At 45.4% G+C, this 24,740-nt stretch overlaps 1 protein-coding gene across 5 annotated transcripts in view; it reads right to left on the reverse strand.

Moving 5' to 3' along the window:
• Positions 1–898: 898 nt before the first annotated feature.
• IRF2 (interferon regulatory factor 2) overlaps positions 899–24,740 on the reverse strand; it is a 43,247-nt gene continuing 19,405 nt past the window's right edge. For all 5 annotated transcript variants that reach the window (XM_055794210.1, XM_005230830.4, XM_055794212.1 and 2 more), the window contains 7 exons: positions 19,525–19,624; positions 18,742–18,918; positions 16,706–16,752; positions 12,707–12,818; positions 8,994–9,158; positions 3,684–3,730; positions 899–2,265 (listed from right to left, as the gene is read on the reverse strand). In XM_055794210.1, the coding sequence (XP_055650185.1) occupies positions 1,954–2,265; positions 3,684–3,730; positions 8,994–9,158; positions 12,707–12,818; positions 16,706–16,752; positions 18,742–18,918; positions 19,525–19,624 (960 nt within the window). In that variant the 3' untranslated portion in view covers positions 899–1,953. The remainder of the gene's footprint in view (positions 2,266–3,683; positions 3,731–8,993; positions 9,159–12,706; positions 12,819–16,705; positions 16,753–18,741; positions 18,919–19,524; positions 19,625–24,740) is intronic.

Raw genomic sequence — 24,740 nt, forward strand, 5'->3', positions numbered from 1 at the left:
TTGCTTTCCCTTTCCAACAGCCAGTCAGCACATCTCCCTGATCCAGCTATTTTGGTGCGTGTTACTGCTCCTCAGCCCACCCAGCTCTGCTGTCTGTTGGGCTGGTACCAGAAAGGTAAGCACACCTGAAGTACACTCTTGTGTCCACACATTTCACACACCTGAATCAATCTGTGCAACTCCCCACGGCTTCAAAATCCGCCAGAGGGCAAGTGCTCTCAGTTTCTGCCCATGGCAGTGACAGCCCAAAGCACAGAGCACTTCGCCTAGGGCACAACCTCTCCGCCACCATCACGCAACCCTGCGAGCCACTGCACACCCTTAATCAGATACTCAACAGCTTCCCTCAAAGACCCAGAGGAATCGGGACTTGCCATCACATGGTAGACGTTGAAAGCCTTGGGGAATGTTTATTTGACTTCTGATTTGTTCCACTAATAAGCAGTTATCGCTTGAAACTCCACCAAAAAAAAAGAGATTTTTCCAGACAAGGAAACTATGAGCAAGCCAAACAAGAGATCCAGGAGGAATGGGGCAAGCACAGCTGAGCCTGCACTGGGCAGGGGGGTGGACTTTCACAAGATCCCTTCCATGAGGTGATCGGCTCAAAGCCCGACCACGGAGTAACAGCAGAAGAGGTGCCCCAACTCCCAGCCCCTGCACGAGAGGCCACACTTGAGTACGCCACCTTCAAACCGTGGCTCCTCTTTCTGCCTGGAGCTACCCCAAGCACAGTGCCTCCATCTTGCTAGATGGAAGTTTCCTCCAGAAGTTTCCTCCAGAAACTGCTAAGGCGGCTCACGCTAATTGCTCGCTCCGAGAGGTCACATTCACCTATCCAACCCATGCCACCTGGGGCTTCTGAAAGATTAAAAAAAAAGAGAGACAAGCAAGGGGATTATTAAAAATTTAACTATATACCATATTTATTATCAATCCACAGGATAATCTGATTGCTACATGAGCTCATAAAAGCTATTTCACCTTTACAAAATTAAAAAAAAAAATGTGCCACAAGGATGTAATAACTGCTGATAACCAAGGACTGAATCTTAAAATTATAAATTTGCTGTAGAAAAGATTAAAAAAAATTATATTCACTTTAGAATTTTACTTTGAATAAAATATTCCCCTGTATAAAAAATAAAAAAGCTTGCTCTGGTTAGAATTAGAGTATTTTTCTTCTTCTTTTTTTAAATCTGGGAATTTGCATAATATCTCTGTAATAGGTTTCTTTTTTTTTTTTTCCTATTGTACCACGCGGCATTCAAGCATAGCAGATTAGGAACAAACATGAGAAAAGCAGTCTTAAAATGTATGAAATCCACATGGGAAGTTTTAACTTCCTTTCCTTTCCTCTATTCTTTAAAGACACTTTAGCAAGAATAGCCTTGGAAAAGAATACAAGTGGGGAGGGACCTTCAATGTGCCATTAAGTAGAGCAAGGTAATAAAAGGCCTTTTGTAAGTGCTTTCTTAATAAGGTGCAGAAGCAGACTGCAACGTTGCTAGTACTGCACTATGTACAATATTCACAATAGATTTTTCTTTATTTAAAAATATTCCAGCTAGTTCACATTTTCTCTTCCATTCTGAGGCTTTCAGTTCCATCACAGCCTTGACAGCAAGCGCAGCAGCACCACTTCCCTTGTGGTCAGTTGGTCCTCTTCTGAAACACTGGAACCTGCGAGTGGGCCAAAGTTCTTGGGTTGTTTTCCTATGTAGCAACCTTGGAAATCCGCCTGGGTTCGGGTGTACATACTGACAGCTGGAGTCCTGAGTTAAAAACACTCCGGCGCTGGAGTCGGACACAGCAATGTTTTTTTTTTTTTTTATTGCCAAGGCTTTACCTTAGATTTGTCTCGTGTGCGTCAAGGGATGAACCTCTCCTAGAGAAACGTAAAATACAAACCCAAACAAAACAAAGCTAAAAAAAACCCACACTGTCAAAGGCTTAGCAGCTCTTGACTCTTGACTGGGTGATGTCTGACGTTTTCTTGATGACGCTGGCCCGTGTCTCGCGGTCTGGCCGGCTGCTGCTTGTGGAGGCTGTGGACACTACTTGCGGCAGAGGGATGTCTGGGAAAGGGGGCCAGGAGCTATTGTAAGGCAGTGGGCAGCTTTCTTCTTTGATGGTGACTTGGAGGTCAGGCTTGTTGGCTACAAAAGTCGCCATGCTGGGAAGCATATGAGAAGTGTTCCTCATTCCCAGATTGCTGAGATACTGTTTGCCTTCAATGTTTTTCTTTTGCCAATGAAGTCGTCCCTAGAAAAGGTGGGGGGAAAAGGAGGGAAGTCTATATGAGCGAATGCGACTTTGCGAAGCACTCTGAGTAACGAGAGGAAGACAGAAGCACCCACAAATTCCACAGGAATTACCCTGCCTCCAAAAGCCTGAGCCTCTAGCTGCCGGCTTCGAATGTCTGCTCTCAGCCACTTCTCCCTTTCTAAAGTTACGTGCCTAAACCTTGGCGACTCTCCAGCACTCAAGAGGCTCTGCCCATTCTTCTGGTGCCAAACGAAGGCCTTATTCCCAGTACACTGGAGACAAATATGGACACAGACGACCAAGCACTCAAAGCTCCAAATGGAAGCGCCTCCTCCATTACCGGAGAGAGCATCCTCCCACCAACAGGCAGGCGCAGAGACCCAAGGCCTCCCGAACAGCACCATCCAAACTAACAACACACGGCAGGCTGCCAGGAGAACCACTGTCACTTGATGGCGGGGCCACCATCACAGGGAGAAGGTTCACCAAGGATAGATGAGCACCCAGTCCTTTCCCCACCATGCACGCCCCAACGGCATGTTCTGTCCAGGGAGGTTTGGGGGGTCATTATTGGCAACCTACATGCGGGCTCCACCCTAACCAAGGCACGAGACACAAAACCAAGAGGGTCTGCCATGCTGTTACACCACTGCACAACCTGCAGTTCTCCAAGGAGGAGGATTCAGAGGCCTTTCGGGGTGGGGGGGCACAGCAGACTTGAGATTTGCAAGAGGCCTTCTGGAAAAATGCAGCTGGAACACACAGCATCTGCCCTCAGTGAGCCTTCCCTGGCCTCTAAGTAGTCACGGAGATCGGCAGGTCTGGTCATTTGATGGCAGCCCCAAAAGGCATGGCAAGTGCTGGTCTGGCATAGGTGCAGCTCACGAAATGTTCACGGGGTGGGTATTTTCTCCATGGACTCCTTTCACCCAGCAATACCCAACTGACTGCTTGGGAAAGTTTTTTGCCTCACATACCTCAAAGATTCAAGTTGTATTTCTATCACACATGTAAGCGTTTCCTCCAATTGTACGAATTCAGGTGCCATTTAAGGAAAACAAAGCAAGCGTGCTTTCAACCAAGATGAAATACTCACTACCCAGCAATGTCAATGCACAGTATTAACAAACTAGCTGGCACTGTTGATCCAGAACATCTTACAATGCAAATTAATCTCCTTGCAGTTTGGACAGGTGAGGAGGAAAGAACTTGTAGGGATATTCGGATATTCACTCTGCAACAATCATCCAAATGTCTCTCCCTTGAACCCTCCTGGTTTGTTTTTCTCCCCCAGCTATTATTAAAATGAATACTCCACTGGTAGACAGAGTTGCAAATGGAGAAGGGGGAAGAGTATCTCAGCACGTTGCTCTTCAGACCTTGCTCCAAAGCGTAAAAACCCAGCAAACACTTACCTCTGCATTTTCTTCATCACTTGGAACACTGTCGGTTGTTTCACTTTCTGTCAAACAAAACAAACAAAAGTGAAACTCGCGCTACTCAATCTACAGTAGCAAAATCCAGCTCAAAAGGCCTGATACACTACCAACAAGTGTTAAGTAAACAGAGTCAAGCCAAACCACCAGAAAACAATGAAGAAGCACGGACCCCCCACTGCAGCAACAGCAATCCGAGGGCTAGACAGCACAGCTGCACTGAACAACTGGGGTAAATTCACACGGTTATCACCGTTAACGTGGCTATGCCCTGGCAAAGACAGCAATGGAAAGGGAAGAGGCAGATCTGAGCTTCCTGGGCAGAGGGAACAGCCTCTTGCAAGCGGGGGATGCCCCCACTCCTTTGCCCTCTCTTGGCAGCTCCAGGCCTGGCAAAGGACAAAGTTCTGTCCAAATTCTTATTTTTTATTCTCCCTGCAAAACCAGCAACAACTCCACCGAAGAGGAGGTAAGTGTGTTTCTGTTTCAAGAACTGTTATCTCAGCCTGCTGCCTCAGGGGCTTGTTCTCACTTCTGGCACTTCATTACTGTTGTGATACTTTGCTCTCGTTTTGCTTTTGCCATTCATGCCCAGCCTCCACCCTAGCCTATTTCTCAACCCTTCACCCACCACTTGAGCAAGTAGAAACGCTACTACCTTCAGCCCCACCACCTCCCCCTGCCACATACAGCCTCCCTCACCCTCGTCACTTCAACCGGAGTGCAAACACAGGGCCACAGCTCCAACAGGATGGCCATCCTCCTGCAGCTGCATCACTCCCCTGCAGAAATCCAGAAGTTTTGCCTGTATTTTCAAGCCCACGTGGGTCTGGACACAGGTCTCCCGGTGTTCGAGGGTCAGGTTCCTGGCCCATGGGCTGGTTGAGAGTGCTGTGCCCCAGATACATCTGAGACAGGGCACAAACCCCTCTTTTCAGAACCAGTCTGCAGCGATGGCTGCTGCCTCTGGCACAGCCGCGCAGTGCACAGACCCTCATCCAGAAAAGCAGAGGCCTGGATTGCAGGTTCCCCTTCAGCTCATGGGGTTTTGAACCACTGCGTCCTGCTTCCTGGGAGGAAAACCCTAAGAGCATTTGGAAGAGGTCTTTCTCCAACCCCTCACCACCGGGGCTGTGCACATAGGACTCATCCATGCTCTAAGCCAAGGGGAACAAAGAAATTACAAGGTTGAAAGAATGATGTGATGAGTTACTGTAGCAGGCAAGGGAGCTCTCAAGTCCCATTCTCCACTCTCTGCTCTGTTACCCATTTTTTAGCCCATGCAGACTGCCTCGCACACACCCTGCACCCCTGTGACCATAAACCGTGATTCTGCCTTCACAGGGAGCAACCTCGTGCTGTGCACTGGACATAAGATGAGTGCTAAGGGTGCATGGACTGTGCCTCATGGATCATGCTCCTGCACGTGTTCAGAGAGACTGGCAGCTCCTTGCCTTTCTTTCAAGGCTCAGCTAAGCATCAGGTCTAGGCAGAGCGCTGTAAACCAATGGTTTGAATTGCTCTCTCACACCCCAGGATCTAAACTGCACCCAAAGTTCTTCTGAAGCAAGGAAGCAGGTAGATGAGCTGCTCCAGACCACTACTTCCAAAGCCAGCAGCTCCCCTGCACCAGTCTGCCTCCGTGTGCAGTACGCAGAGGAGCAGTCTGAAACGTTAAATCTAACTGCAAAGCCCTGTGAAGTTAACACTCTGCAGGGCTTCCCATTCACCGGCCCAGGTAAAGAGAGATGCACCAACGTAATCAAGCTGGCTAATTAAGCCATACTTGCAAAGAGGAGAGGCAGAAATTAGTCTGTGCAAAGGAGAAATGGCCCTGGAGATAGAATCAATAGGAGGAATCCAGACAGAGACAAGAAACAGATATTCCTTGACATGAAGAAACATGTGGCAACAAAAAAAGAATGATGCAGCTGAAAAGGAATCCATCCTTGGTGTTTATACATAACAAAATGCTGAGCAAGAGATAGCACTATAGTTAGCAAAGCCAGGAAAGCTAGCCACTCAGGCATGGAAAGTTAGAGAGGTTATTTCAATCAAGAAGGTTATTTGAATCACTGTCAAACACAAGAGGAGGCTGACAACAGCCTTGGTACCGAAAAAAAAAAAAAAAACAAAAAGGATTTCATAGATGTCAGTGGAAATATGAGAAAACTCACAAAGGCCACTCACATCATTTGCCTGAGTAACCTCAGAAAGGAACTAGAGGTGTTTTTGAAATAAAACAGATTTATGTAGGACAGCTGATACCTTCAGGCTACATTTTGTTTTTGTTACAGAAAAACTAAACTAACTGTTCCTGCACAGCTGCTACGGTCGTATTCTTTCCTGCCATTCAGTGAGTGGTAGCACCTGACAGAGCTGACAGCTCTACCCAGCAAACCCATGAGCACCGAGCCAGGGCTCCTGTGGTTCTCCTGTACAGGCCTGCGTGGAGCAAGGCAAAGGCACGATTAGTCACAAGAATATCCTACAAGTTTCAGGGTTCTAACAAAACACAGACCCCTGTCCTCACTCCTGCCTCAAGGGCAAATCCATGCTTTAAAAAAAAAAAACCCACACTAAAAAACCCCAAAAAAAGAGGTTCATAGAACAATTCGGGCTAGAAGGAACCTCAGGAGGTCTGCAGCCCAACCTCATGCTCAAAGCCAGGCCAGCTACAGGACTTCATCAGGTTACTCAGGGTCTGAGTCAGGTCTTGAAAACATTTGAGGATGGAGACAGTGAAAGGTTTCTGGGCACCCTGCTCCACTGCCTGACTGTCCTTGTGGTGCAAAAGGTGACATGTTTTTCTTATATCCAGCTGGACCAAGTTCTCTTGTTTCAATTTGTGCCCACAGTTACCCATCCTCCTGCCACACACCACTGTGAAGAGCCTGGCTCTGCCTTCCCAGTAACATCCCTGCATGTAGGGGCAGGCTGCTGTAAGGTCCTCCAAACCATCTCTTCTCCAGGCTGAACAAGCCCCAGTCCCTCAGTATCTCCTCACAGAGTGAGACCTCCAGCCCTTGATCATCCTGGTAGCCCTTCCCTGCGCTTGGCTCCCATCTGTTTGCATCTTTCTTGGACTGAGGGAACTCAGAAGACTGGACCCAACACTCCAGAAGTAGTATAACTAGTGCTGAGAAGAGGGGGATAATCACCTCCCTAGACCTACTGGCCATGCTCCTGAAAGCCTTCTCTGCGCCCAGGGTGCTCTGCTGTCTCATGTTCAGCTGACTGCCCACCCACCTTTCTGCAGAGCTGCTCCCCGTCCCACCAGCCCCAGCTTCCAACGCTGCAAGGGGCTCCTCTTTCCCAGGCACAGGGCTTGGCATCTGTATTCGCCGAATTTTTTTTAAGGTTCCTGCTGGCCCATTCCTGCAGCCTCTCCAGGCGTCTCTGGACGGTGCCCTGCCCTCAAGCAGATCAGCTGGTGTCCCCCACCTCGTGTCACCTGTATACTCTGCGACCGCGGATTCCAAAACTTCTGCTCATTGGCACATTAAATAGGACTTGTCCCAGGACAGGCCCTTGCAGTACTCCACTTCTTGCTGACCTCTAGCTAAAGTAACCACGACCATCAAGAGCTTCCTTGGGATGCATTCAAAGGCCTGTCAGTGGCATGAAATCATCTCTGCATCATCTGAGTTATGGACTAGCAGGTCCCGGTTTAAGTTAAGACAGGTGAAGGCCACCAGGATACTAAGACAACATAAGGGGGTAGCAGAAGTACTTCAGTCATGCCTTATTTCCTTACGCAGGCTTGTTGCACTGACTTTAAGGGAGGTAGCTCATGAATTGCTCGTGTCAGAGCGGTTCTCCCGTCACCAGACCACCCCTTTGTACTGTCCTAGCCCAAGCAACCACCATGACTTCCAGCCCAAGACAGTGACTTTTGTTTGCGTTCCAACAACTTAGATCCTGTAGCTGAGGCTTTAAAGAAAGCATCATTGTCATGTTCACATAGATGGGAAAAGTTTTGCAAGAAGCATTTGGAAAGAGGACCAGTGTTTCAAAGGTCCCATCTCCCAGCTGCTAATAAGTTAAAGCACCCTCGTCCCCCTGCCTTATGCTTTGCAAAACCCTTCTAAATGCTTTGGCCGTTACAGACCAAACACGGTGGAAAGCATCATCGTTTATCAACATCTGTGAGACTAATGCTGGAGGCTATTCAAATGAACATCATGCTATTCACCCAGACCCAAAGATAAAATTTACTAAATACGTATTTTATAAAAACGTGTGTGTCTGGAAGTAATTTCAGTCTAATGAGTCAAAGACAAAACCATGTTTAAAATAATAAATTGCTTGGGGATCAACTAATACCTCAGTTTGCCTAAAAAGATGACATTTGTGTTTCTACCCAGTCCCCTGAGGCTTGCAAGTCAGCAACATGTTAAAAAAGGAAGGACAGGTTGGATCTGAAACTTTTTCTACTTTCAAATGTGGCTTTGCCCTGCTTCCTACAGAAATAAGGCTTACCTAGTTGCAGCGAGCATACAGTGTGCCCACATCTGCATTTGCGTCTTTTCTCCTTAACGACTTCTGACCATATTGTCAGACTTGAATATTCAAGGGATAAATGAGTGCAAAGACTCTTAACTTCCTACCAGTTTTACAAAAATAAGCGGCCAGAGAAAAAAGCGAAACCATTAGCACCCTGACTTGGGGAAAAGCTTGTTATCTCGCCCGTTCTGGATATCAGAGAATCCAGACGGAAGGCACACATTGGCAGCCAGATGTCTGCAGCTCTGCTGCTTGCAGGACCACTTGTTACCGGTTACTACATGGCTGTTCTCGTCTGCAGGCTATTTGTTAACTCCCCCAGGGCTCTCAGCTTCACGTCTGCATTCTATACCGTTAGTGCAGCCCCTGGCACTCCGTGCCCACTGTGCTAGGCACTGAGGAAACATAGCAGAGACCTTTTATCTTTACTAAGTCAGAGGGCAAGGACAACACACCGTGTTTCAGAGGTGTATTGTACCACTGAAAAAGCCCCTCTAACGAAAGATGAAAAGACTTCTCCGCGTTACATCTAAAGAGGTTCTTTTTCCACTAGTCACAGGCTAAAATCTGCGGCTTACATTTCCAGCCTCGGATCTGCCAAGTTGTTTCCCAAGGTGAAATGAATGGAGGACTGCAAGTTTTTGAGTTTCATTAAAAACGCAGAAGGCAGCCAAACAGTCATTTCTGGATCGTTGCCAGCTACCCTGTAAGAGTCCCCTTTCCCCCACTGCCTTCCAAACTTTCCCCAAAAAAATGAGTGTGAAGAAATGCCAGGATACTTACCTGCATAGGACGAGACAGGGGAGATCTGTAGGGGGTACAGCTGGCTCATGTTGAGGGGCTGCTCATCACTTTCTGTTGTCACCTCCACTACCTGGCAAACATCAGGTGGGTTGGCAACTATCACCTGCTCCTCGCTGCTGCCGTCAAGGTGCGGCTGTCCTACAACTTGGGGTTAGAAATAAAGAATGGATTACTCGTAACACCTCAAGCCCACTGGGTCTCTGAAAGCCTGTCCTTGGAGGCTGCTCCAGTACTATCTTGGCACTTTCTTCCATGCCCACCACCTGCTTTCAATGGGACTTCGAAAGGAAACCTGTGCAATTTATTTAGTTTCCATCACCTTCAGAGATGTTTTTTCCCCCACTTGTGATGACTGAAAATGCCCACCTCTCCCCTGGCTCTCACACGTAACATCCTTGAGCCCTCCTTGACACACCACCTGTCCAAAGGCTTTCCCAGGCAAGACTACGGCTACACTCCTCCTCCACCCAGAAACATGGTCTCACCAGGACATATGTACCACAGTGATCTCTCCTAACCTGGGAAAGCGTCCTCACCGAGCAAGCTACCAACATTCCCCAGCCTCTGGATGCTCTCATGTAAATTATGCACCAGAAGACCAGAACTGGCATGCAAAAATACGGCCACGTCATAAATATGGTCATGTAAAACATGGTGGGACTCTTGATGTATACATGACATGAATTTGTGAAAATTACTTCTCCAGTTAGACGTTTATTCTCACTGATCCTTGCAATGCCAGTGATGGTATGCTGAAAAACAAGAGTTGCACCTGTAGTCCGGAACTCCCGTGGTCTGTGACAGAAAGCTACAGTCTGGCTCGTTATTACCAGAGGGTTTTCCTATTCCCCCAGGTACGTGATATTTAATGCCAAAGGAACATTATTTATTTCTACAAAACGAAGGCACCATGGATGCTCTGCCAGTGTCCTGAAATGCTTTGCAGACATCTGTGCTACACAACACCCTTCTGAAACAGGGCAATAAAACGAGGTACCGCGAAGCTACTGAGCAAAACAAAAGTATGGTGAAAGCCAGAATCTCACTTCTCGGAGCTGCTTTAGACAAATCCCTCTGTCCTGTACAACTCCCCGGTCGATCTCGGCAGTATGAACACATGACAACTGCATTAATCCAGCGTGAAGCTGAAAGCCACTAGCTAGATCAGAAGAGCACATGGGGTTAGAGCCATCTCAGAAGCATGGCTAACCTGAATCCACAGATGTCCAAGAGAAAGGGAAGGACTATAGATATTCTTTCACTGGAACATAAAGCTTCAAAAGGAACGATCTTCATACAGACAAATTCTGTACAAACGTGGGGCTGTGTTCTTAGAAATTCAGACAGCACATTTTCTAGACCCATCATGGGAAAAACATGTAGGCAATGAAACACAGTAGATCTTGAAATTCTTCTGTTAAGAGACTTAAGTACTCTGATTATTAATTTTTAAAAAAGCAAAAGATAGTATCTATTCCTGAACGAACTAAGATAAATATATATGAATGCACATGTATATACACACAATCCATTCCTGCCTTCTGTGTTCAGACAAGGCTAGAACAGGACTTTTTGAAAAAGAAAAGCAACGGGTTTTTCTCCCAGGGAAAAGCTGCGTATCATTTTGCTTTGTGAAGTGCCAGGTAATCACTGGAAAATCCCCCAAACCTAGATGTGTATTTTATGAGACAATTCCCAGCATAAAGAAAATTACATACATACTGGATAGTTTGGGGTTTTTTTCTGAGTTGAATCACTACAATTACTACGATTTTGTTCCAGATATTTAACCTCCATTGTGTTTCACCTTTCCTGGTTGTGAAACAACCAACTTTTTACTGAGTGGAGTACGGGAGGCAAGAGCACACGCACACAGAGTTAATTTTTATCTGGGAGAAACCAACATTGTGCAACCTTGTCAGTGTATGAGCAGGCCATCTGCACTGTTTTATCTTTCTCCTCAATACCTGATGAATTCTTACCCACCCCTGAGAGAGAACTTGCACAGCAAAAATTACTGCTCTCTTGGGCAAGATGCCACAAGTTCCCGTGAGCTGCATGTATGTCAGAAACACTGCAGGTGCTGTCTGTCTTTCAACCCCTCCAGCTGACTTCCCTCCTTTCTGCAGAGCAGATCTATTTCGCCCTTTTCCCCCTGTTTACATTAAAATCCTGCTTGCAGTCCTAAATAAGGATTTCTCTTTCCAGTCTGGATAAGCAGCACGCTTCACGAGCCATTAATTAAACACCACTGGATGAAGTTACCCACCCAAGCCTTGCTGTCCTACCTCTGAAAATGGGTTCTGAGTCCACAGAAAAATGAAAGCCCTTAAGGTGCAAATTCAGTTCTGTCCCTCTGAACTTCTTGCTCGATTTCCACAGCGGACCTTTGACCATTCTTAGATGTTGCCACTATGGGTCCTGTCCTGTGAATTACTGAGGTCTAAGGTGCAACACGCCTTCATCATAAAATCAAACAGGCGTTCAGGATAACACTGTACTGTAGAGAACTGAGACGTCTGCAGCAAAATGACTCTCTCTGATGTTAGTGGATTTTGGGGAACACCAAGTACATTCCAAAGACTGCTGTTAATTGATCTCTATTTGACTTTAAGACTGCAAAATAAAGCAAAGGTGTATAAAGCTTCTTCCCTGGAACCGCATATTGGCCTTGGGGTGTTTCAGATTTGGTTATGAGTCAGTCAGTAAATAGGAAGCACTGACAGCACTGCAGTGCTATGCCTTCAAGTTATAAAACTCTCTGTAACCATAGGAGCATCAATCACGTTCTGACACTCTTACAAAGCAAAACTTGATTAAATGAACGGCCATAGAGAAGAAAACTACTCACAAGGTCCTCAGCCACAGAAGTACTTGAGGGGGAAAGACTATGCAAAGCCCTGCAGCCTAAGAAATGGGGATGGAAAACACTCACTGCACACAATTTCTGCCGTCTCTCCAAGCAGAAGGCCAACATACCTTTCAAAGACTTGTCACATACAAAAGTATAATTCCAGACAAAATGGTATATGGGTCGCATTTCTAGGAGCCCTCGCTGCAATGACAACCTCAGCCAAAAAAGAGCTGTCAAAACCCAGCCCAATTATTCCACTGAGAACCAATTATTCATGTGCTGAGATGACAGCTAATTCTTAATATACCAGTTTCTAAATGCAGTCTTTGCAGGTCCTTGTTAGCTCAGTGATGTTAAGAACTAACTTTGCTACTGAGACACCAGTAAAAAGAATCAAGTTCCTCCATTTCATCTGCAGGTTTGAAGTCCCAAGTAAAACAGTATGCTACATCAGCCTCTGCTTTGAGCAATGGGAAACTGTCATCCGGCTGCAGTTTAACTCCCACATCACACTGGCTACAGTCTCTTCATAGCTGAGGACTACCCTGTGGAGTAAGTTCATGTCAGGAAAAGCCACCTGGGCACGTCTGCAAGTGCTTTACTCTCAGGGGAACCACCACACCGCCACAGTGCTGCTCACTGTCTCTGCAAGGTGGTGGGGCTGACCTGCAACCAGGACCTCATGTGGCTTGGGCTAGTGAAAAATGGGTCGACCTGCCTGCAACCGTGGTGTTGTCCAAAGCACAGAATGATGATGGAAAGCTGAGTTTGACACAGTCGAAAGGTTTTCGAAGTCACCTGTACGCTTAGCATATAAGAAAAGCATAGGAGTACTTACCTACAAAGTTCACTGTACTGTCAACTTCATTTTTTATACTGGAGGACAGGAAATAGTCAGAAGTGACATCATTTAGCCCATTAATTCCAAAAGATGATTCAACTGGCTCTTGCTAGAATGAAAACAGTACAGTTGGGTCAGGTTTGATTTATTTCAGGAGGCTGGACTCAGTTCATCTTTTTGTTCTGAGATGGTAACAAATTGTATCACTTCTGCCTGCCGTATACTCCCTGCTCTCTGCTAGACACGGTCTTGGAACTGAATACTTTGAACAAGTATTTTGGTTCTCTGAGAAGAAGCCAGTCTACTCCATTTCCAAACCTGCTTTGAAATGAAAGCTATTTTTTTATTTTCCATTTAGAGTGAGACTTCAGAGAGCGAGAAATTAGTGTGCTATTTACTACAGGAGATTAACATTTGGAACAAACAAGGAAGAAACCTTGCTTTAGAACGGTAGTCTACTTAATATTCACCCTCATTGCCTTCCAAACACGCTGTATCTCTTAGCACGCTCTGAAAGGAAGCCTTAGCTTCTGTACAGCAATTACTAAAATCTAGCTTTAATTTTTCTCTGCAGCAAGCCCGAAACCAAACCGAAGTGTTTACACTACATACAGATTTTTAGATCACATCATAAACATTACCACAGGGCAAGAGCTTTGGGAAAACACCACCCGTTCTACGTAGACTGAGCCTTCCACAAGATACACCTCTGTAGGTCTGGCACACTCAAGTGGGAATCTAAAAACCTCCCTTCAGAATAGACACCAAAAAGTTTAATTCCGTAAGCTCAGGATTTCTTTAAAAAAAAGCTATAAACACATTTAAAGGATTATCGACAGGTCCAACCTCCTCCCTGGTACTGGCTCCCTTACAGGGTTATTATCAGTTACAAAGTCTAAAGTCCTCTGCTCTTACTCCAGGCTGGCCGTGCCAGCCCTGCAAGGCAAGTTCTACCTCACCGCTAACCAGAGACATCTGCAGCAGAGAGGTGCAAAAGCTCATTTTCACTGCTCTAAAGCATTTTGGCAAGGGCAGGGTAAAGGTAAGCCTCAAGACTTGTGGGGCCAGCCCTTCACGGTACAAACTGAACGAACTGTTATCACGGAGACAAAAAACTGGGGACAGTGCAACAGGTCCTTTCCAGGATCCCACACGCTGTATCGTGACCCTCTTAAAAAGAGCTGTCACTTTGACACAAGCCTGCACCTTCCCAGCCATTAAGCAAAACAGACACGCACCCTGCTCCCAAGGCCCCTCTGCCCATCAGAAGGGTGCAAAGTTAATGTTAACGGCAATTAGGTCTTTGATGAGCTGCACGGGTTGTTTCAACCCGGAGGTTGAAGACCTGGAGAGCCAAAAAAGATAAAATTAGCTGCTGATGATCCACTGAGGATCATGACTGCAGAGACAGGTTAGGGCTGTACACCGAAGCCCTGAGCCCCTGGTGTTGCTCAATGCCCCAGCAAACACTGCAGTCCTCGTGGGACCGCTGCACACGCAGCACCTCGCTCAGCTTTACTGAGGCTTTGGTACAGAGAAGCTCCTTCTCAAGCTGCAGAAACAAACACGCATCTGGGAACTTGGGTGATGGTGCCAGACCCGCAAAGGGACTCAGACACTGGCGCAGCTGGTGTTAAATCACCTAAATCTTCAGTCCAGACATCTAGCCAACGCTAAATGCAAGGTGTCACTTAGATTTTTAAAAAGTCTCAACAGGGAGCTGCATGCACAGTCAAAAGGATACATTTAGCATAATGTAGAAATGAAGCCTCAGGCAGGCAGTTCAATCCTTTGCTTCAAAGGAAAAAGCCCATTTTTATTTGGGCTACTCAGACACTTACGGCTTATTCCCATTGCTGAGAACTCTTTTTTGTAGTGGAAAGACCCTGTTTGCCCAAAAGTCCAGTAGTAGGAGACCTACCTGCAAGATGGAAGGCCTGCTCACAGCCTCCCCTTGCCTAACATGGAGCAGGGATTTGCTGAAGTCTCCCAAATCCACCGGGACAAGCAGTGAGCGCCCTGAGTAACCTGCTCAAGCTCAGCAAGGTCTGGCAGGGCTCTTCACCCCCACCCACGGTGGGCGCCCACAGGGTCCAGCAGTGGCAACGGCGGGCAGCTCAATGTGAGACTCCTGCTGTGCTGAAATCCCCTCGCAGACCTGCACTTGGGTCCACAGCTTCTCCCTCTGCTGCTGTCACCCCAATGCAGCTACCAGGCAGATCACGGAGCAGCCTCCCACTCACCTCCACTAAAGAGAAATTTTCAGGCTAACTGCGAGGCACTGAATGCAAACCATGCAACTCAGATCCCAGGAATTCTCATCGCCGAGCAAAGCAATTATAAGCAGCTTTCAGTGCCAAGAAATGTGCATTTGCATTAATTCATCCACCACCCTTCTCTGCTATTATAGCCTTCAACATTCAATAGTCAGTCTAACAGCAGCAGAGCATGGAAGGAGCATCTGTTTTAAAATCTAGGAATACCTGGAGGACAGCCCATCTACACATTTGTCAGAATAAGGGGGGACAGACAGGAATATTGCCTGGCTCCACTCAAAGCCTACAAGAGCTAAGTGGCCATACCATAGCTGGTGGCTGGTGAGCACAGAATGCTCGTAGCAGGGACGCTGGTAGGTGTATGTGCTGGAGGCACAGACAGCTCAGCCCACTGCTCCTGCCTCACCTGGCCTAACGCTTCTGTGCAGCTCAGGGCCACCGAGCTGGAGGAAAGTTTGTCCCAAAAGCTGCAAGCATCACCCCACCAGCACCTACTCCCAATGTACTCATCTGCCAGGCATCACCGGGACTCCCTCAGCAACAACTATTTGTGAGATTAATCTTAATGGAGAGGCCAAGATTGTTCAAGCGCCTCTCCAGCCTTCCAGGCATTCAATATATTGACTAAAAGAAAGATTATGAAGTAGGGGAATGGCCAAGCGCTGCCACCAGCTTGGCAGGCATAAGATGCTGCTCTGCTCTGACCAAAGGAGGTCACTGGTTCCCTCTGAACACTGGCTACCGTCAGAGTCACGTTATAACAAGCACACTGGCTGCACGATCCAGATAGGATGATTAAAAAGTGGTTCCTTTAAGACAATTCGAAAATCACAGTGCTCTGATACGCAACTCCACACGTCACAACCGCCAGGACAGCGTCTGCCCACCAAACCCCATTTCAGTGGAGCTCTCCCAGGCCTCTGGGCTCACGTGGCCCAGAGCATCTCCTGGCCAGCGGGTGCAGCACCTGCGCCCAGGCGTGGGTGGCTCAGCCCTTCACCAGTGAGCAGCAGGGGACCGAGCTGCCCTTCTGCTGCAGGCATGGCTGATACCTGCAACCCAAGAACATCAACTTTACTGAAGGCTGCAAGTCAGAGACCTTGGCAATTTGTGAAAAAAATCAAAGGCAGACCAAATCCTGCCAGTGTGAGCTGACCACCTTGCAGAGGCTCTTGGCAAAAGCTAGGTAAAACCATGCCTTGCACGGAAAGCTAACGTCAGCCTGGGTCTGTGCTCTGAACAAGCAGAAATCTCAGGCAGCGATGGAGGAGTTTCACAACTCAGGTCTTGTAACTGACAAAAGGTGCAGCTCTGACAGAACTTGTCCCCCTTGCCTAAACGAAAATGAATTTCCAACGTCTTACTCACAGAACTGCTCCAAAAAGTAGCTCTATTGTTCAGAAGCATTCCTTCCATAATTACTGCATTTCTACTTACACAGACAAACAAATGGCAAATGTATTGCCGAGGCTGCCAGTTTTCCAACCTCCAGGCATTGTAACACAAGGGCTGTGTCAACTGGTGACGTCAGTCACAGCTCTAACAGCCTTCACGTTTTCAAAAAAGAAACCAAACATCCCATGTAACTGTAGCTACTTAACCAAACCACAAGCATGAGAGATCTGCAAACAGCCACCACAATATACTATTGGGGCTATTACAAAAATTTGCAACAGATTGTTTTCACAAGCTCTTGCACTATTAAACACCCACTTCTTACCTTAATTTGTTTCAATTTGTCATCCTTCTCGGATTTCGTTTTTTTTCCTGCAACAATAAGAAGGAAGATTTCTTAAAGTCCTGCGTGCCACAAGTTATCCTTTTACACTTTCTATAATCAATCACCAACAAACAGCCCCAGGACATGCCTCAAAATGGCAGCACCTCCTAGGAAAGGAAGAACGCATTTTGCTTAATTTTAAACTCCCCTTATGGCCTGGGCAGTCAAAAATTCACCTTGTGTTTCATTTTTTAAAGGGCTACAAAAAAGAACCACAATGGGACTGAGTAAAGCAACTGCAGTCAAAAAATTAAGGTGAAAAACATGGAAGAGTGACAAACTAAGGAACAAGGCCTGTTAAAAAAAGAAGCAAGGGGGAGGAAAATACTCTTAAAGGAGAAAAAAACCCAAATTTATCACTTTTATGACACTCTCACTGTAGCTATAGGAACAGGGAGATTGTCGATTTAATGTGAAAAGAGGTCACAATAAACTTGAACAAATGTTTTTGTAAATAACTGCAACCTGGGGATGACGACGACATATATTATAATTCACGCAAAAGTGGTTTATGCAATCATGCTGGACTTGAGAATCCAGCAAACCACACAGCATCTGACCCTCCCAAAATGCGGTGTGCCTTGGCAGACCCCAGTGTTGCAGCCCCTGCTCTGACCTGACGAGCCCCTGCTGTGGAAGCTCGCGCCGGCTGGTGTGTCCCAGGAATTTCTCCTACCCCTACTACAAGGCAGCACTGAGAATCAGAATGTCTGCAGGCAAATTCACCTGTGCTCACTCGTACATAAATCTCACCACGTGCCACACAGAAAGGGCACGTGAGAACAAACAGCATCCAAAATATGTCAGTTTTATTTTGTCACATAGGACTTGCTGCTGAATCCTCTCCTGCTACAGCCTCCATCCCCGGAATCTCAACTTTCATGACAAACTTTTCGAGTTCTTTCAGCTACGAGAGGAACCTACCGCAATGGGACAGGTTATGGTTCAGGGAAATAGGAACATACAAAACACACCATTGACAAGAGACTGGAAACAGTTCCAAAGCAACTGCGCTACATTTTGTAGAAGGATCTCCCTTTGGTAGTCTGATTCTGCCCCCAGAATGCCAGAGCTCGTCATTTCCAGCCACACTGACCTTAAACCGAAGACGTGCCTTTCACTTCTCAATTTAAGAAAATAGCAAGCTGAGCTACAGGTGAACTGAACTGGATTTTAGAGGACCACCGTGTGCTTGGTTTGCATGTTAACTTTTTGTCCAAATATCCTAGACGCCAGAGGATACCAGAGGACTAAAGAAGCCATCGTTCTACTCCAAAAACCAAGAACAAAGCCATAAGGAACCCAACAGGCCATGAAGAAGTGAATGTTTCTATTCCATAAGAAACCAAATACTCATGAGATTGACCTGGTGGTTAGGTGCTCTCCTGGCAGGTGGGAGACCTATCTCTAAACCTGGGGATGCAAACATAGTTTCCCATTTCACCATTATCATGTTGTGGGGGCTTTCTTTTCATGGCCTAGTGTAGCTACGTAACTAACAAAGTGGTTTCACGGTTTCATGTTCTGTGCAGAAAGTGTACTGCTCCCACTCAGCAAAACAAACCGTCTGTTTATTTCTACCCTTGCTTGAAAAAAGATACCAAAACATTTGCCACTGGATTCTGAATGAGCTCTACTGAGTTAAGCACACTGATCCCTAGTATCCCCCTAATCATCTTCCTTGACTGATGGAGGCCTGGGACTAGCATCCGAACACAACTCCACTGGCTTCAACACAACTCTTACACACATCATCAGCTTGGGGGTATCACATCTCAACGATCCTCTCTCCAAGTGGCTTGTTCCCTGAACTGAAAGTAGCCCATTTTTCATCCAGCTGTTCATAAGTTCTGGGGAACATCTGGATAAAAAAATCCAGCTTCACAGCAGCAGCAGAATTGGCATATTTTGCAGACTCCCAAAATAATAACGATGCCCCCAACACCATTTTCATGCTGACAAGCTCTCCCCTCTACCTTTTTTGGAAGGTCTTTCAGATAACGGCAGCATCCGGTACACCCTGAAGGCATTGTTTCCTTTTTTTATACTTTTGTCCTTCACTTCTTCTATGTCAGGCAGGGAGTTCATAGCACAACGGAAGTTTGCCTTCCATGTCTTTGGATCGGGTTTATCTACTCCTGACTGGTATTTTCCTAAGCAAGAAAAGAAAGTTAGGCACACATGACATGCAACTGAAAACCTAAGGCGAATTAATAACAGCGCAGGTTAACTTCAAGGTATCAGCCTTCGGTTCTCAAGAAAAGCATTCAAACAATAGCTGAGGCTGCAAGAGTGCTGTGATCTCATTCCCATCCACATTTCTAGAACACGATGAACAGTTTCTGCTCAAGAAAGACCCAGGGCACTGCAGATCAGATGTGACTCCACAACAATGTGGAAAAGCTTGCACAGCGTTTACCTCTATTGTGTCTGGCTCAAATCCACAGAAAGGCATAGAAAGCCTAAGGCCCAAGTCTAAAAAATGCTGTGTGCTCTACTCTTGACAATTCTGAACCCAATCTTGTTAATGTTTAAATCAATCAGGTTTTACCGTGCTCCTCAATGCAAATCAGTTACGGCACTTCAATAAAGCTGGAGAGTATCGCTGGCCTTGAGAAAAGCACTTAGCCTCCCACAAGGCTACAAGCTTAAATTCACCCTCTCTGTTAGTAAAAGCAAAGACAGGAAAGAAGGAAAATGTTAACTTTAAAAGGGAAAACGATGTGAAAATCTGTCCTGCAGAAAGAGAGTTCCAATACCTGTGTGAATTGCCCAGTTTCTAAATAAGGGAGCATCTTTTTCAACATCCCACCCGTGTCTTGCGGCATGCATCCAGGGAATCTGAAAAATCTTCTTCTCCTGGAAGGGAAAACAAACAGGAAATGCCAACACTGATTGACTTGAGGGATCTTCTGATGGCTTTAAGTCACTCATTTCAAAGCACAGTTCCAGCATCTGCAAGTGTTTTGCTTCCTTCTAACCCAGTGCCACTGTCACTGAACTCAATAGGAAAATATCCACTGGTGGCCCCGAAAGCAGAATACAGCCCTAAGTGTATGAAATACTCAGAAGCCCCTCCATGGATGATAAGCCTGGCAGCTTTTCAAGCTGACACATGGATAAAACATGCACAGCTACCCATTTCTAAACATTCAAATGAAGGCTAATTTTGGCAGCACAGACACTTTTTATGATTAGAAAAATTAGATATGAAACTAAACAGCCATAGGAACAGAGCAAATTCAAGGGATTTAGAATTCAGCCAGTAAAATACTAGCATGGTGAAGGAAAGGTCTCTCTCATTTATATGCCAAGCAAACAGACATATGAATCTATCAACTGTAGACAACTCTCCAGCAGGGATAAAAAAATACAAGACACCCATGTGAAGGGGTGGCACTGAAAATAACTGAACCTATTTTAGTTCAGAAACTTTAGGCCAAAGGGAAGTGCATTTAAAGCAATCCAGACAAAGGCGCTTTTATAATTATTTTTTTTTTTGGCACACAACATGTAGTTAAACCAGGGCATGCCTTATGTGGTGGAAGTATAAACTGATTTCCAAAGGAATCAGAAAAACTCATGGAAGGTGGTATACTGGTAACTCTTAAAGATGATAGCTTTGGGATACAGCTCCAGCTCTGGGAGCCCAATGGCTTTCAGAGCTTGAACAGCATGTTTCCTACACTCCTTCCACAAGCACTCAGCACGCAGGATACTGGGCCAGATGGATGCTGGGTCAGATGTGCTTTTATAATTTATTTTTTTTTACGGGAACGAATTCCTGTGTGCTGACCTATAGGGTTGCTTCAGGACCCTTTCTGCAAAGCCATACAGAAGGAGTTTGCTTCACATCACTTGTTTTTTTTCTCCCCTGTTGGGGAGAATACATCTTATCTGGCTTCACATGCAGACATCTTGCGCTATAAAACCTGCCACTACAGGTTTAAATCCGCTTCTCAGTCTGTGAAGAGAAAAGCACTTCCAGGGCAAAATGCACCCTCTCTCTGAGGTGGCCACTTGAGCTACACCAACTGAATTGCACCCTAAAAGAGCCTATTTCTCTCCACTGACTACAAACAACTCCAGACAGGCAGCTCTCATTTAAACAACTACATTGTAGATGTCTGTGGTCGGGTGAGATGAATCCTTTGCCCTTTCCCCTTTCTCCAACAACCACTTTTCTTCCTTGTGTGTCTGGTTAATATTTCACTAATGTCAAGGTTAGGTTTATTTCCCTTCCTTTCCATGTGATCTTTTCTTTTTTTGAGCCTGTGTTTTGTATTGTCCTTCAGCTCGTTTGTTGTCTTTTCTCATGTACAGTCACATGTTCAGAACTGCATTCTTCCCTTCTTGCTTGCCTTCATCTTTTCTTCAGTTTGGTGAAAGCACAGACTCAACACATTCCTCATTCCCCTTCAAGCCCTCACACTCTCACTTCTTCCTCTAAATCTATTCCCATCACTTCCCTCACGTGCCTTTTGCCTCCTTACTCTTCCCCGTCTATACAGCTCTTCTCTTTCCCCAAGCAGAACTGGTCTAAAGAAAGCCTCAGCCCCACCATCCTGTGGTCCACAGCACTACTGCATTCATCAGAGCTAGAGTAAGCTTCCTTGCCTTTACTCTCCCCTCGACTGTAATGAGCACAGAAAAAACACTTCCATAGAAAACCACTTCCATCGACAAGAACTTTAAGAATTGACCAGATGAAAAAGTCTTCTCATGCTTTGTGATGGGGAGAGGTTTGTACAATGCTACACAATGCTATGGAGATTATACCATGGATTTCATATTCTGTATGAAAATTCAAGAAGTTCCTTAGGAACTAGCAGACCGAACAAGACTCACAGCATAGCATCCTGTCATCATCAACTGTATTCACTGCTTCAAAAGAAGGTGCCAGGACACTCTCAACAGCAGTTCAAGTGTTCATTACAGTGTTTCTGTTCATTTCAGAAAGTTCTTCCCAATCCCAGATGTCTTAAAGTACATGGACTTAGAGCAAATCATAATATAAATATCAAAATCATAGAATTCATGTGTATTATAATTTCATACACCTATACAGAAACTACAGACTTTCTCACCAACTATCACGTTGGTGTAATTTCTATATAGGTATATAAAATTATCTCTTCTCTGAAATCCCGCAAGACTGCTGACTGCAGAAATACCATCTGGTTGTGTGTTCTGCTCTAGTTTACCTGCTTTCTATTTAAACACTAATTTTTTATTTCACACGCTATCAAACATTTACCGATATCCTTCTTCAGTTGATGCTTCCTAATAATGACCTTAATTGGCAAAGGCTCATGTGTTTCTATTAAGAAAATAGCCTCACCTGAAGTGAAAAGCACAACCCACAAAAACTCTTGCAGCGTAACAGGAATTCCTGCAAACTCCAGTGGGTACATCAAAAGGGAGAAAGTGTCACATTCTTAGAAATAGGCAGGAAGAGGAAAATAGTATCAAACGCTGCAGCCCTTGCATATCAAAATGCTCCAAGCAGGTGAATGAGCATGAGATCACACACTAGCCTGAAAGTCATAGGACAAATTTTAAATAGTGGCAACCATCTGGAGGGTAATACTCCAAGCATCCATCAAAGCAGCAAACTGCCTCTCAACTCCTGTTACAGCTACTCTGAATGTTTCCACTCTAATTTCCTTTTCCAGATCCATGAGGGACACTGACCTCTCATTATCCCCCTCCTCACACCACCTCTGTCCTCTACTGAACTACGTAATTTTCTCCACACCTCCCAGTTTTGTCTCTCTGGGAAGGTAAAGAAATTCCCTTCCTCCTTCATGCCACTCAGCAGGATAACATTTTCACCAGGGAGGTACACAAGTATTTATTGTTTAGGTCCTATAGAGAGGGGTCTGTTCTGGAGGGGAACACAAAACAGGAGATACAAAGTGATCAACTGACAGTAGGGAAAGCGATTAAGTAAATCAGCTGTACCTGATTTGTCATTTTTAACCAAGAGAGGCTTAATTCCTTCCTCAGTCTAGAAAAATTTCCCAAGAAGAGACAGCCAATGACAAACCCAGAATGGTAATTGTTTCTTTAGTATTTGAATTTTATTTCCTTAAAAGCTGTGCACACACACAAGTGCTGTTCTCTTGCTAATCTTCCCCACCTTCTTTTCTGTACTGTAAACTGTCCTTTGCCAAACTCTGGCTAAAACATATAAATCCCAAAATCCTACAGCCTCTAGAGTTGATTCTGTGGGTACAGAACAGGCTGTGATACACATGACACTGTATCATTGATTCCATGCATGGCTTTGTTTATGGTCAGGATTTACAGTAAAAATAGAAATATTTTTGGTTTAATGATTCATTGTTGGGATGAATGTTTAAAAATGTTTAAACAGAAATGCTCAGAAGTGCAATTAACTTGTTGAGCACAATAAAGGCAACTCAGAACAATGCCAAATCGGAGGGTAGAACTGGGGAATCGGTTTAATAAACCTCCAGGCAGGCCACTTAGCCCAGTATCCTCTTTCTGGTAGGAGCCACGGCTTTGTTTTTTTTTTTTTTAAAAAAAAATACATTTCAACATACTGTATTTGTGAGACAGGTCTTGGTCAATATAGAATATGCTAACTAAGGACAAAATCTCCCACTGACACTTGCATGCAAACAGTTTATGCCAGAAGCACAAAGCAGAAACTGCTGCAACAACACAATCAGGGCTGCAAACATGAAACACCACGACATGCCTTGCAAACCGCCTTTACAGGCTGGTCAGCTCAACTTTAGCACCATGGCAGCATTTTCACACTGCAGAGCAAAGGAGGCAAGTACATTCCTGGGGTGTACTGAAAAAGGTTATATGAACATCACCTAGAGATGACATTATATTTAAGAGTGATCTGCTCAAATCTGAAATACTGTGCGCCCTACGAAGGGCAGAGGTATTATTTCGGGATTGGGCAGGAATGCCCAGCAACCGACAGCAGAGATGGACTGTTCAACAGGAGAGACCCCACACCGAAGTAGAGATACTCAAGAAGAAGAATCCATAGGGACCTGAACAGGGAGACTCAAATTCCAAAGACAACAGTAAAAACTGGTCTCTTCCTCCTCGTCATCTGTGACCCCATTATGCAAGAACAAGGACCTACTCAAATTCACAGGGCAGCTAACTAGGGAATGGATAAAGCAATATTTATTTACCCAGCCACAGCATGTGAGAGTCACTGATGCAGGAAGTTCCTGAGAAACAAAATTTGTAGCTGAAATTTAAAGGGCTCCTGATCATTTTATAGTCACGTGTATTTCTAGCTTTGAAAGCCGAAATAAAAATTCGTAATCTCAACTGCCGCTCTTCAGCTCTGAAAACGAACACCTGAGCACCACAACTACTACTACAGAGAGGACAGTAGACTAACCAGGTTAGTGTCTTAACCAGAGTGGCAGATCTTATGTTTCTACTCCAGATTTTGTGCATTTCTACCCATTTTGATAATGAAGCAGCCTCTGCAGCCAAAACTGCTTCATGCTTCTCAGTGTGGTGAGTTACTCTCCTGCATAACACAGAATGCACACAATACTTCCAGGGTTTATTACTGTTCAAATTCTCCAATATGCTCTGTGGTTTTATTGAGCCATTGAATAAAAATTCACATTGGGCACCGATATTTTGGAGCCTACGCTTGTGATCTCAAAATGTCTAAATGCTCTCAGTAAGAGCTCAGCACCAGGAGTATAAGGTTTGCGTCTGGCAGGGGAAAGGTTACCCAGTTTTCTCCCAGGTTGAGAAGTATCAGAGAAGTCACACAAGTCTGAAACAGAAGATTGTTGCTTCAACTCAGAGCCTAATATAGAATATAGCCTTCCACCTCAGGAGAGCATTTTGCTCACATCCCTCCAAGGCTACCTGGTGAGCAATCTGTTCCCAGATTAAAAACAAAAACCTAGCTGAGTCTCCATAAATGCTCGCTCCAACAACAAAGACTTGGAAAACG

This window comes from Falco peregrinus, chromosome 2 (genome assembly GCF_023634155.1).
Source record: "Falco peregrinus isolate bFalPer1 chromosome 2, bFalPer1.pri, whole genome shotgun sequence".
Taxonomy (NCBI): Eukaryota; Metazoa; Chordata; class Aves; order Falconiformes; family Falconidae; genus Falco; species Falco peregrinus.